This window comes from Caloenas nicobarica, chromosome 12 (genome assembly GCF_036013445.1).
Source record: "Caloenas nicobarica isolate bCalNic1 chromosome 12, bCalNic1.hap1, whole genome shotgun sequence".
NCBI lineage: Eukaryota > Metazoa > Chordata > Aves > Columbiformes > Columbidae > Caloenas > Caloenas nicobarica.
This window is the reverse complement of record NC_088256.1, coordinates 20,583,952-20,595,841: the sequence shown is the minus strand read 5'-3', so window position 1 is coordinate 20,595,841 and position 11,890 is coordinate 20,583,952. Positions and strand designations below refer to the sequence as shown.

The 11,890-nt window shown below is 45.2% G+C and overlaps 1 protein-coding gene across 3 annotated transcripts in view; it reads left to right on the top strand.

Moving 5' to 3' along the window:
* Positions 1–267: 267 nt before the first annotated feature.
* The window catches only part of CAPN6 (calpain 6), a 57,592-nt gene continuing 45,969 nt past the window's right edge, over positions 268–11,890 (top strand). The window contains exons 1-3 of one of the 3 annotated variants that reach the window (XM_065643134.1): positions 268–479; positions 8,674–8,759; positions 9,703–10,000. In XM_065643134.1, the coding sequence (XP_065499206.1) occupies positions 9,836–10,000 (165 nt within the window). In that variant the 5' untranslated portion in view covers positions 268–479; positions 8,674–8,759; positions 9,703–9,835. Of the gene's footprint in view, positions 480–5,017; positions 5,468–8,673; positions 8,760–9,702; positions 10,001–11,890 lie in introns of those variants that run through there. The other 2 variants (XM_065643136.1, XM_065643135.1) reach the window with 2 other exon arrangements.

Below are 11,890 nucleotides of genomic sequence, written 5' to 3'. Positions count from 1 at the left end.
CAAATGGAATTTTGTAATGGCTCTGGATGGGCCGTTATCGGAAGGGACGCACTGAGGCAGAGGCATTGACACTGGCTTTATGCAAGTGAGGAACAGCATGCAGCCTAATAAGGAATATGTATTTTTTTTCATGGTGCGCATTAATCTGCCCTGTTTTCCATAGAAAAAAAAAAAATCCTGCAACTCTGGCCAAGCAGCCTCGCCTCATCTCCTTTAAAAGTTCATTCACAGTTACAGCCACAACCGCAGCTAACAAACAGTTTACGGGGAATAAACAAGGCTCTGCGTTTTTGGGTCAGTTTGGGAGGTTTCCTGGTGTTCCTGGGACTCACCACCGGAAGGGTCATCCCAAACCGCACCCCCCGGGTGATGTGATCTTGGTACAGTCCAGAGAGTTTCAGGTTAAGAAGCCGAGGGATGTTTGTTCGCAGGAGTCGTTCGGAGTTTGATGTGTCAGAGCTGGGACAGACCTGGGCCAGGTGAGTGCCAGAGGTACCCTGGAAACTGAGATTTGCTTGATTTGCCCCTTTGCCACCAGCATGAAAACTTTCTGTGTTACTAGTAATGAGCACTGTGGCCAGCACAGTGAGAAAATGCTTTTGTGTGCTGCAGTAATGTACGTTTCTTTCAGAAAGTCGCATCTTGACTGTGTGCGAACTCTGAGCCAAGTGCTCGTTGTGATTTATTGCAAAAGCATGGTTGCTCTCATTTCTTCTGGGATAACCAGTCTAATGCCAGTCTTCTTTCTGCAGGCATTGTTAACAGTTATACTGAATAAGGGGCCAGACTGATAAATAAAGTGTGACTTGATCTTGGTGCTCATATAATTCCATTCTCCATACTGTCTCTGATCTTTAAAAGTACTGTCAGTTCTCTCTGTAGATTCTTTCACTGTGAAATTCAAGTGGGTATTTTACTTTTGTTGTTGTTTTTTCCTGTGAAGGCGAGATTTTTATACTGTGTCTAAAATAATATATAAATGGATACATAAAATAATGGAGTCACCTGCTAGGGAGTTACCCATTAATTAGCAGTCATGGTCTTTTTTTAAATTAACTTTTATGAAAAGGCAGAATGGAGTGATACTGGACTTTTGAAGATAGTGTTTTCCTGCGGTTTCAGCACAAAAGTTTGGCTTGAAGGAATCAACTGACATTGCTGTTAGCGTTTTCTTTAGAGCTTGTTATATATCTCATGATTTGGATTAATGTTAATTGTAACAATTGGCACGTACAATGCTAAATTACTTTTTTTATTATTATCATTCAAAACTGGAATTGTACCTCTCTATAGTTAGCTGCCAATTTCTCTGGTCTTGAGGCTGTAGGGGAAGCCACTGAAGGTCAGATTTTTTGAAGTATGCAGACACCTGTGCACTTTCGAAAACCCTGTCTGCCTGCATAGCCTTGAAAACTGTCCCAGAGCCACTTTGTGTCCTTACCTAAAATAGAGACCTTGTGTTAATTTAGTTAAAGGATCAAGCTGTACTCAGATGGAACCCCGTGCAATATACACAGCCTGGGACAGGACTCCTTTCACTGGAGAAACAAAGCGGCAGTATAAGAAGAGCAAGTGGCAATTGCGTTTTAATCTTGCATGTCAACTGCATGCAGATGTGCCCGTGTTGACCTGTAGCGCTGTATGTTCATCCGTGTGCCGTCAGAGACCGTCCGAGTCCAGGCGTGCGGAGATTCTGCATTTCTGAACGCTGGCTGAGGTCTGGCACGGGGCTTGAGCATCTGCAGTGGGGACGGAGGCAAAACGTCGGGCGTCAGGGTTAAGATGTAGTCTAAAAAACATGACTCAAGCTATTGCTTAATGCCTAAACTGTTTAGTGCCACATAGTTCTATAGCTTGTGGACTTTGTGTGCCCTTAATACCTGCTCGGTACAACAAAGATGCTCAGTGGATTTTCAGCTGCAGCTGCCAAGTGAGTTGTGCTTCTGGCTGAGCCCCTTAGGGCCTTGGTACAAGACGCCTCCCAGCAGTTTGCTTGTTTTATGTGGACAGAACCAAGAGCCACACAAAACACAGTTGCAGAAAACCCCACTTTTCTAGTTTGCGTGAAGGCAGTGGGGCAGCATGTGCCCGAGAGCACTTACGGAGAAATAATTCTCTGCTTGGTGTGAGCGGAGTTGGGCCACTGGGCTCCCCTTGGGGGACCAGCCCTGTCACCCAGCCCGTCCTGCCGCAGGGTGCACGGCAGGGGAGGGGGCCCAGGAGCCTGGTCCTTACAGCGTTCAGCTGGATCGAAGGCAAGGAGCCCTGGGGTTTTGTCTCTGCTTGCAATGATCTTTAAGCATTTTAACCATGGAAGGTTTCACCTGGAAACCAGTCAGTTGGAGGCAAAACTCTGCTGCTTGATTCCATTCCTTTTAAATCTTTTGTCTCTGCCTAGGGGGAGAGAGAAGATGGTTAAAAACGAAATCACAGGCAGCTACACTGGGATAAACTCTCAGAGAAATGGCAAGGAGGAGAGAGAGAGAGAGAGACTAAAGCCAGAATTTACCCTCTCTGAGTGTGTCCTGCCAAGGCTTTGATCGGTTCTGACCGTGAAATCAGCACTGTACCACTGAGTAATCCCGTGCACACACGTGTGTTGGTTCTGCTCCGTTTTCAAGCTGAAAAGATCACACACACAACCCCCAACCATCAGCGCTACAAATCCAGCCTCCTTCTGCCAGGTGGAGCCCTTCCCCCTTGGGCACAGTCACCTGTAAGGTGTTTGTTCCACCTGTCCAGCCCCAGTTCGTGCCCCGAATGCTGGCGCAGTTGTGCTTCGTGCCGCGGGACGGGGGTTAACCAGCACCTCCCACCCCCAAGGGCTGCAGAGCCCCAACTCCAGCACTCCCTTCCTGAAGGACTTGCATTTTGTCTCACCGGGAACTGACTACAGGAGGGGTGGGAGAGGGAACAAACTCTGAAAATCAATGGTAGGGTTCCTGGCAAGGCTCCTGCTCAGCTCTTGGGCAAAGGGAACAGCAGGTTTGGTCCTGAACTCACCCCCCTCCTGAGCTGTGTTGCTTGGGGACAGGCTTTGTAGTACAAACTGCATTCTGGCTCCCAGCTCAAGTGCTATAGAAAGTCTCTTTGTCCCAATGAGACCCGAAAGAAAAGCCTGGTTAAGCACCATGATGTTGAAATACAAGTGGAGTGACTGTTTTGTAGCAAAGCTTTGGTTTGTAGGCAGGTGCTTCTGCCAGTTCTTGATGCTGTCTGTGAAAGCAAACAGATTGTGGCCGGTCCTGTTCCTGGTGTCCAGTTAGTCTCCCCAGCATTTCTTCTCAGAAGTGATAGGATATGGGCAGATATTCTGAGGCAAAAATATGCGAGTTTTCCTCTCTCAATTTTGATGCTAAGTATGGCAAAACTGCACAGCAGAACAATGTTGGCACCTTCCTGTTCCTATGAGAAGAGCAATGCTCATGTCTCCTTCCCTTAGCCAATTCTTGAGCTGAGCTAAACAGAGAAACCTTTAGATGCCTATTAAAGTACTGAGTTACAGAGGCCATCAAATAGTTCAATTAACATTATTTTGTTGAAAAATCCAAAAGCTGGATGAGAGAAAAGCTAGTGCTGCACAATCATGGTACCCCAGAACACACAATAAAACTCGGTGTCTCATCCCAGCAGAGAGAGCGTTGCTGCCCAAAACAACTCAGGAGCCCGGGGACCACGGTCGCTAATACTGGACTGGTGCTATTAAATTATCCTGTGCAGCAAATTTCATCCAAATTGAATACACTCTTACTAACACAATCACGTTTCCACACAATACAGATTTAGTGCTAACTTTATACTTTTATATCGGCTTATGCAGAAGAAAAGGGGACACCCAATCCAGCATAAAGACTCCCGGTGCAGTCAGTCTGTTGAACTGTTTAAAGAACTGGAATGAGTAAATTTCTCCAGTAGCGACGTTCTGTGCTATGGGCAGCGATGCTTCTGGTCTGTCAGTAGCAGTGGAACAGCCAAGATCACAAAAGCGCAGCATACAGGAAGTGGAAGCTTTTCAACTGCTTTAAATTCTCCTGCACTCTTCATACAAATTCGCAAAGTCACTGCTTTGTAGAGCCCGGTAATCATTCTGCACAGGAAGAGAAGGCAATAACCTTTTGCAGCTGGAGCCCTGGAAGTGCCTTTAATTAGTTTTACAGAAAACCAGTTCAGAGTAATTTAAAGCTTTTGGCTGCAGGGCCGCTGTTTGGTAAGCGCTCACTGATTTGATTGCTCTGAAGCAAGCTGCAAGTTTGGAGAAAGATGTTTGGGAAAATATTAAACTGCTTCTGCAAACAGTTAAATACTTGAGTCTCTGTTTTGCTGTCACAGTCTAAACAGTGACGATGAGGTTTGGTGGTAAGTCAGTATGGAAAGAACAGAGTCTAGAGCTGGGAGATTTTGTGCATTGAGAAGACAGGCGCACAACTGCAGTTACACGTGAGAAACCCAAGAACCAGGTGTTGGTTGTTATTGTTGGTAAGGCTGTTTGCATGAAACAAAAGCAAGCTTGGTACCTGCAGATGGATAATAATCTTAAAAGCGGGACGCTGCCTCGGAGCACGGCACACGCGGTGTGTGTCCTTTCTGGCGTCCCTCTGCGTGCTCCTGCAACAGCAGGAATGTTGTCCCGAGGCTGGGATGTGCCTGAGCTTGGACAGTTTCATTTCAGAATCTGCTTTCTGAAAGAAGCAGCTTCATGTCCAAGGCTGTGTTCAACCACGGTGTTAAATACTGGCTAGAAATGCACTTTGCCCTTTAGTCCTGGTGCTGCACGTGGAAATTCTTCTGTGTCCTGCAACTGGAACAGAAAAGTGGGGTGTGTGATAAAATTCACGTGTTACAGCGTGCCAAGCCTCTGCCTTGAGGAGGAGTTTGATCTAGAACAGAGGGTTCCCTGCAGCTGCTTGGCAGCGTTCGCCTTTGGGATTGCAAGTGCTGGTTTTTGTTAAGGCAAGCCCAGCTCTGTGCCGTCCTCCTGCGGGGCTGGGGTGGGAGCGATGCTTTGGCATGCGAGGCGTGCGCTTGGTTAACAGCTGCAATAACTTCTCTCTCTGACTTTTTACCCTGCGTGTCGCTTAGTTACCCAGGGTAGCAAAAATGGGCTGAGAAGAGATGACTTCTTCTGTTAGTTTTCATGTACTTATTGCATATTTAGTAGTAGCGAGGGTGTAATTTTCCCTCACGCACCTGACTGGACAGTTGGTCGGTCTTGTTTGTTGTGAATCTTCTGCGTAGCAGCTGGGAAGAGAAAGTTTAAGACAGGAAAATGTGAGTGTAAAGAAATACTACTGGAAATAATACTTGAAGCTCACCTTAATGCTCTTGTGAAGAACTGGATTTCAAGTGAATGTCCCTTTAATTTAAGGCTGCAAATAACACCAGGAGCTGGTATTTGCCACTGTGCTGAATGTGATTTAGCCGTACTCTTGCTGGTTACGACAGGGGGACGCATCTGTGAGTGTTAACTGTAAGTAAAAATGAAATGCTTCTGTTGTCAGGCTGAGGAGGGGACTCTGCGAGTAGAGCCAGATTGAAAAGGGGACCTGCGCTGGTTTTGTCTGCCCTGTTCTGCTGAAGTCCTTTTTCTGCTCAAAGCAGGAATCTTGCTGGAAAAAGAGGGGGTCAGAGAAAGACATTGAAGCTCAGTGGTTGAAAGCTGAGAGATGCGGGGCCTCCTGCGCTCCTGCTGGTATCAAAGGGCATTGCCCTGGTGCTCGGGGTCGGCTGTGGAGCTGTTGTGCTGCCCTGGGGAGCTCAGGAAAAGGCCGGAAAAGACACAGAGCAAAATTCTAATTGCATACGGTCAGGGAAATAAACCAAAAATACGAGAACGGCTGACCTGTAGAGCTGTTCAGGCTTTTTTTTCCCCCCTTCCTCCCCCTTCGCCCCTCTCCTGGAGCGGTCCCTTTCTCTCTGCAGAGCAGCGCGGGGTCTCCGAACTGCGGGACGGTATTTTTAGGGCCGCGGTTCCCAGCCCTCGCTCCGTCTCGGGCGGCAGAGCGGCTGCCGAGCCGTGCTCGGTGTCTCCGGGGCAGGGCCGCGCGCCGTGTCAGCCCAGCCGGAGCCGAACCTGCTGGGGCTCTGCGCTGCGGTGCGCCGGGGGCTCCGGAGAGGAGGGAGCGGGGTGCCTCTTAGTTTGGGAGCTTCAGTGTTCAACTGAGAGCCAAAAACTGGCTTCAGAAATCAACCTTGGAGTGGGAGGCAGGTGCCCGGTGTGTGTCTCGGGCGGGTTAGGCCGCGTCCTGCTGGGTGCACCCCGGCGGTGCAGCGGCTCAGCTGTGGTCCCCCGTCCTCAGCGCTCAAATCGTTAAGCTATTGTATAGAAACTGCATTTGCATTCGTTACTGTGGACTTTCCAACAAGAAAAAGAGACTTCTATGAGGTGAGTTAGCCTATGGAATAGGGGTACACGTGAATCATTAGCTAAGGTTCACATTGGCATTAAAAAAATATGGCTCAAACCGCTGTTTATATATGAAGGCGTATTAAATACTCACCTGAAATGTTCACTGTACAAAAGCAGAATTAAATACAGATCTTGGGTTTTCATGATCTAACATGGGTGACAGAGCACTCTCCAAAAGAGACCATTCAAAAAAGATTTTAAAGATTCTACTGAGACCATGAAGTGCCTGTCACTGTGGAAGACTCGGATGATAAATCTAAACCAAAGAGCATTTCTAGATGTACAGATGTCTTCCTAATAAATTGATAAGAAACACCTCAGTAAAAGAGTGAGAAGGTAAGGGAAGATCTGTATTTAATGGTTTCTCCACAGAACAAGAATTACAGGTGTGCAATTTACTCATTCTCCCAAAAAAAGTAACCACAGATCTTCATGGATATAATTTGTTAGAGGAGGATGACAACCTTTTCAGAATTAAAAGCTGAACATACAGGGCTGTGTTCTGCCTGAAGCCAAGAAAGAAGAGAAGGACTTGGTTCAAAAGTTCATCTTCCAAACCCAGAAAATAATAAAGAGTTCATAGACATAAATAAATAATGCATTTTTAAATTAAGATGTAGTTATTTAATTACAAAAGAGTGGATTTATTTAGAACAATTCAAACCTCTAAAGTGGAGAAAATAAATGGTAAGTCGTACATCATGAAAAGTCTGAAAAATTTCCAACAAAATACAGGATGCAATCGTGTTTTGATTATAGGCCTTCAGGTAGAGAAAAAAAGAGCCGTTTTGGGTTCCTACTAGTTCACCGGATGGTGATGGGGCTTGGGTTGAGCTCCGGAGCTCGGTGTCTCCTGGGCTGTGCTCTGTGGCCGCGTTCCGTGCGTTGCTGTTGTGTTAATCCTGGCAGGGCTCACGTTCCGGTCCAGCAGATAGGAGGGGACAAAGGGTGAGGGAATGAGGTCACTAAAAACTATCTTTCTGAATTAGGCAGTGACAGCTGAAAACCTTATCACCCAGGGGGCTATTTGAAAAACAAGCATACCTTGCAAATAGGCTTGGTTTAGAACGTCAGTTAGCTCGTGGGGAATTTTTTAAAGTGAGAATGCCAGTTATCATGAAGTAATCTATATCCCACCCAAATCAGCCAAACTGTATTGTTTGGGTTTTTTTAATTGTCGCTGAGCTATCTTTTTATAATCGACAAGTTGTTCTGCACTTCAATTTGAAAAATTGGTTTGTGGGGGGGAGCAAGTCTATTTGCATTGTCTTGGGAGGCCATCTGCCGAGTGAGATGGCTTGTGACTTGTTTTTGAGGGAGATAATTAGGAAGAAAATAGCCCCTAAGAAGGAGGAAATTGCAAAAAATGGCATAATATCAGTGAGCCACTTTTGAATTGAACAGTTCATTTAAATGTAGTTTTGTTTTGTTGAAGCTGGGTAACACAGTCACTAAGGGATTCCGTGGAAGGGGATGCCTTGGCCTGGCTGAAGCCATAGGAATTTTTCCATCCATTCCAGCAGCATCAGATTTGACTCAAAGTCATTACAGTCCTGATGTATGCAAAATTTATTGCTGGATTTTTGCCCTGAGAAAGGCTGGAGAATGAGCTGGCATCTGAAGATGTGGCTGGTTGAAATATCAAGAATAAACTGGTTCTTCCTCCTATCACTTTGCTGTGTAAGATTCTGCTGGTAGAAATCAGGTGGTGCGCACACTTGTGGGTAGATTGCTCTGAGTGGGGTTAGGAGGCTTTGGAATGGGCGCAGGAATGGCAACAAGAGCAATCCAGAATACTGCCCTCATTCCCATGAGTGAAGGCATGTGAGCAGCATTTCTCATCCTTGAAGGACCATAAAATTTATTTTGGGGTAGGTGGAGGGAGAGGAGTGAGGGGAAGGAGAGAGAAGGAGGGTGTTAAAACCATCCCTAGACTATTTTGGCCACAGTACTTTCATCCACAAGAACAAAGACTATGGTAAGTTTGACATTTCCAAGTGCTCCTCATTACTCTTCTGTATTTCTCCCATTGTGCTCACCTGCGTGCCTGGAAAGGCTTGTGCCTATCTTGGTTTAGTTTGTGTCTAATTTGTGGAATCTCATCCAATTTGAGCTACAGGTGGCTCAAGGAGCACGAGCTGAGGTCACTGCAAGACGACGCAGCAAGTAGGCTGCTAGCAATATGATGCCACGCTCCGATGTGTGCATGTTGTTTAAATCTCACCATCTGACATCAGGAAAACCTGCGTTTGTCTTTATTTCTGCAGGTAACTCAAGGAAAGGGAGACACATCTCTAACCTGCGGTGGGAAGGAAGAGGAGAGGAATTGATGCACTGGAACGTTCCGAACAGAGTAAGTTCTGATATTCTCTCCACTCCCTCCCTTGAAACAGAGGTAGCACCCTTCGTGTGTCCCAGACTTCAATCTACATTTAGACTGGATATTAGGAAAAAATTCTTCCCGGAAAGGGCTGTCGGGCATTGGAACAGACTGCCCAGGGCAGTGGTGGAGTCAGCATCCCTGGAGGGGTTTAAAAGGCATTTAGACGAGGTTCTTAGGGACGTGGGTTAGTGCTGGAGTTGGGTTATGGTTGGACTCGATGATCCTAGAGGGTTTCTTCCAACTGAAATGATTCTATGATTCTATCCTGAATGACTTCTCTAGGGGGTTCCTGATTTATAGAATGTTCTTAAGAAATTCTTTTGAGCTCCGTGGCTTGACCGTAAGCTTGCCAGGTCAGATAGTCACGATTCTGGGAACTAGGGCCTGAGAGCAAGTTGTTTGAGTTTGTTGTTGTGAGTTTGGGTTTGTTGGGTTTTTTTTAAATTCTCAGCAATTATTTGTGAATATTTGCTGCTTCTGGGAATTCAGTTCCCTGAAATATAACATGAAGTTCAAAGACAGTAACGCCAGCCAGAGTATTGTCACTTAATTTAAGACAGAGAACTGTAGAAATCTCGTTTTGGTTTTCTTTAGGCGTAAGAGTTGGAGTACATAATTAGAGCTTTAGTAGCCAGAAGAAGAATGTGGGACAGAAAGATGGTCCAGCCCTTCACACATGGTTCAGACTGAGAGCCAAGCCCCATTCTGTTACCTTTCCAATAGGACAAAACAAAATGCTAGGTTTGTGCCTGGTCTGGGCTTTCTGATGTCTTTCCTGATAAGAGTTCTGTTCAGCCAAAATTACTATCCTAATATTTAATATCTTCTTGGGTTTTGTGGTTTTCTAGTCTACTACTTAACATAATCTAATTTATAATTATTTGTGTGTTTGTTGTGGGTTTTTTTTTTACAGAAATGAGTAATTAATCTTGTTTAGAGCAAGTTTAATGCTTGGATGTTAAAGACCAATGAGTAGTATCATCTGTGGACTTTAAAGAGCCTTCATAATTTGCACAAGCCAATATTCATCTTATCTAGACAGAAAGATGTCTTCATCAGTGCAGCTCTTCAGAGATCAGAAGTACCACGAGCTGAAAGCGCAGTGTGTCCAGCAGAGGCGGCTCTTCGAAGACCCCGAGTTTCCAGCCTCAGACGAGTCCCTTTTCTATCAGTCAGCGCCACCAAGGAAAGTCGAATGGAAGCGTCCAAAGGTAATTGATGCTCTCCTTGTGAGGAGGTGCTGTGTGTGTTGTTCCGCTCCTACTGTCTTCTCTGTGCTAAAACACAGTTATGTGAGTATATTCTCCCTCCCTTTTCCATTCATTTCCAGCACTGTGTGATTCAGACAGCAGCCCCTCTGTGCTGTGCTGCTGTCTGAAATGCAAGTCATGCCTTACTGTAAAAGACAAAAAGGTAGTGTTCTGTGCAGCATAATCCTGCTTTTTACCGTCAATGGCTCCCTAATAACGAGCAGCAGTGTGAGGTGACTTCAGCCATAATGATGTTTAAGTCAGTCCTCTATTTAATTAAGAATACCAGTAATTAGTTAAGAATACCAGTAACAGATCAGTCAATACAGGAGTATATTCCACAAATAAACTATTCCCTTCCTGGTTCGGTCTGTGGATATGTACCTGTCTGGGTTGCTGTGTTGACAGAAGCATTTCACCAAGGTGTTGAGGTTCTTAGTTGAAGTTTCTCTTCAATACATGTCACTTCTGAGGGCTTGGTGTGTACACACAGTAATTGCAATATAAAACCTTAGCTATCCAGCCTGGTGCCCCCTCTACCCCCCTGCATTTTTTTGTGTTGGTTGGTTGGGTTTTTTTAAGTTAAATATTACCCTTGCAAAAAGCACTATAGAAAATTAGATTTTATTAACTGAATAGATAGTGTCTTCCTGTCTGGAATACTGGAAACAACTCAAATAATAGTGGAGGGTTATCCTTCATTATTATAGATCTCTTCGGGTTTTCAGAGTAACTCGTGCCTTATTAAAATGTATAAGGAAAGGAAATCTTAGCAGCAAGGGGAAGTTTCTCCAATCTCAGATATCTGGCTAGCTCATTTATATGTATAAACAAATGATTTGTAATTTTTCTTGGAGGAGACAGTAGGACAGAGAAGAGCCACAGTCTGCCCAGCAAGCGATCTCTCTGTGGCAGCAAACAGCAAAGCACCATTGGTGAAGCGGTCTTCTTACACTAAAAAAAATGCTTGGATATTTCTAACTGCCACCAATGGAATGAATTGCAAGCCCTCGTTATCAGCACATACCCACTTGCCGTTCGAAGCAAACGGATTCATTTCTGTTCCATGGGGAACTAGCTTGTGCTTCCAGAATTGGTTGCTTTGCTCTACTAAGTGCCAAAAATAAGAGGAAACTGTGTGTGTGTGACTGGCTGCCAGGTTGCCTTTTTTGTTAACTGTACTGGCCCCACAAAGCCCAGCTATCACAGAATGTCAGGGATTGGAAGGGACCTCGAAAGATCATCCAGTCCAATCCCCCCGCTGGAGCAGGAGCACCCAGATGAGGTTACAAAATTTAAAAAAAATTACACATACGGGTCTTGAGAGCTTTGGATGACTTCTGCAATACAGGGCAGGATGATCACACGCTGCTTCCAGGGAATACTCACCTGCACAGACAGGGAGCTGCTGCAGAGGAGAGAAGCTGAGTTCTCAAGAGGTGTCTAAGCAAATGTTCATTCTGCAGTGAACTTGATATCCTCCTCCTCAGCTGCATTTCAGAAGGGTTCTGGTGGTATCTTAGCAGCAAGTTTTACACAGAGGGAATGGAGAGTTTTGCCTTACTGATTGATACCATCTCAGGTCTCTGCATGACTATGTTGAAGTTACTGTGGATTTTGCTTTTGACTTCTATAAAACCTTGATTACGCACCAATGATTTCATATTCAAAGTGAACAGCTGTTGTCTGTACACAACCGATAATGCTTATGTCTATTTGCCACTTTTACTAGCACCTTAACAGGAAAACAAATACGTCATTCACTTCTGATTGTGACTAACATATAATATTAGACTTTTCAAATCGTTAATATTACTTATATTTGGGGCCTGTTAGTTGGTTTGCTCTGAG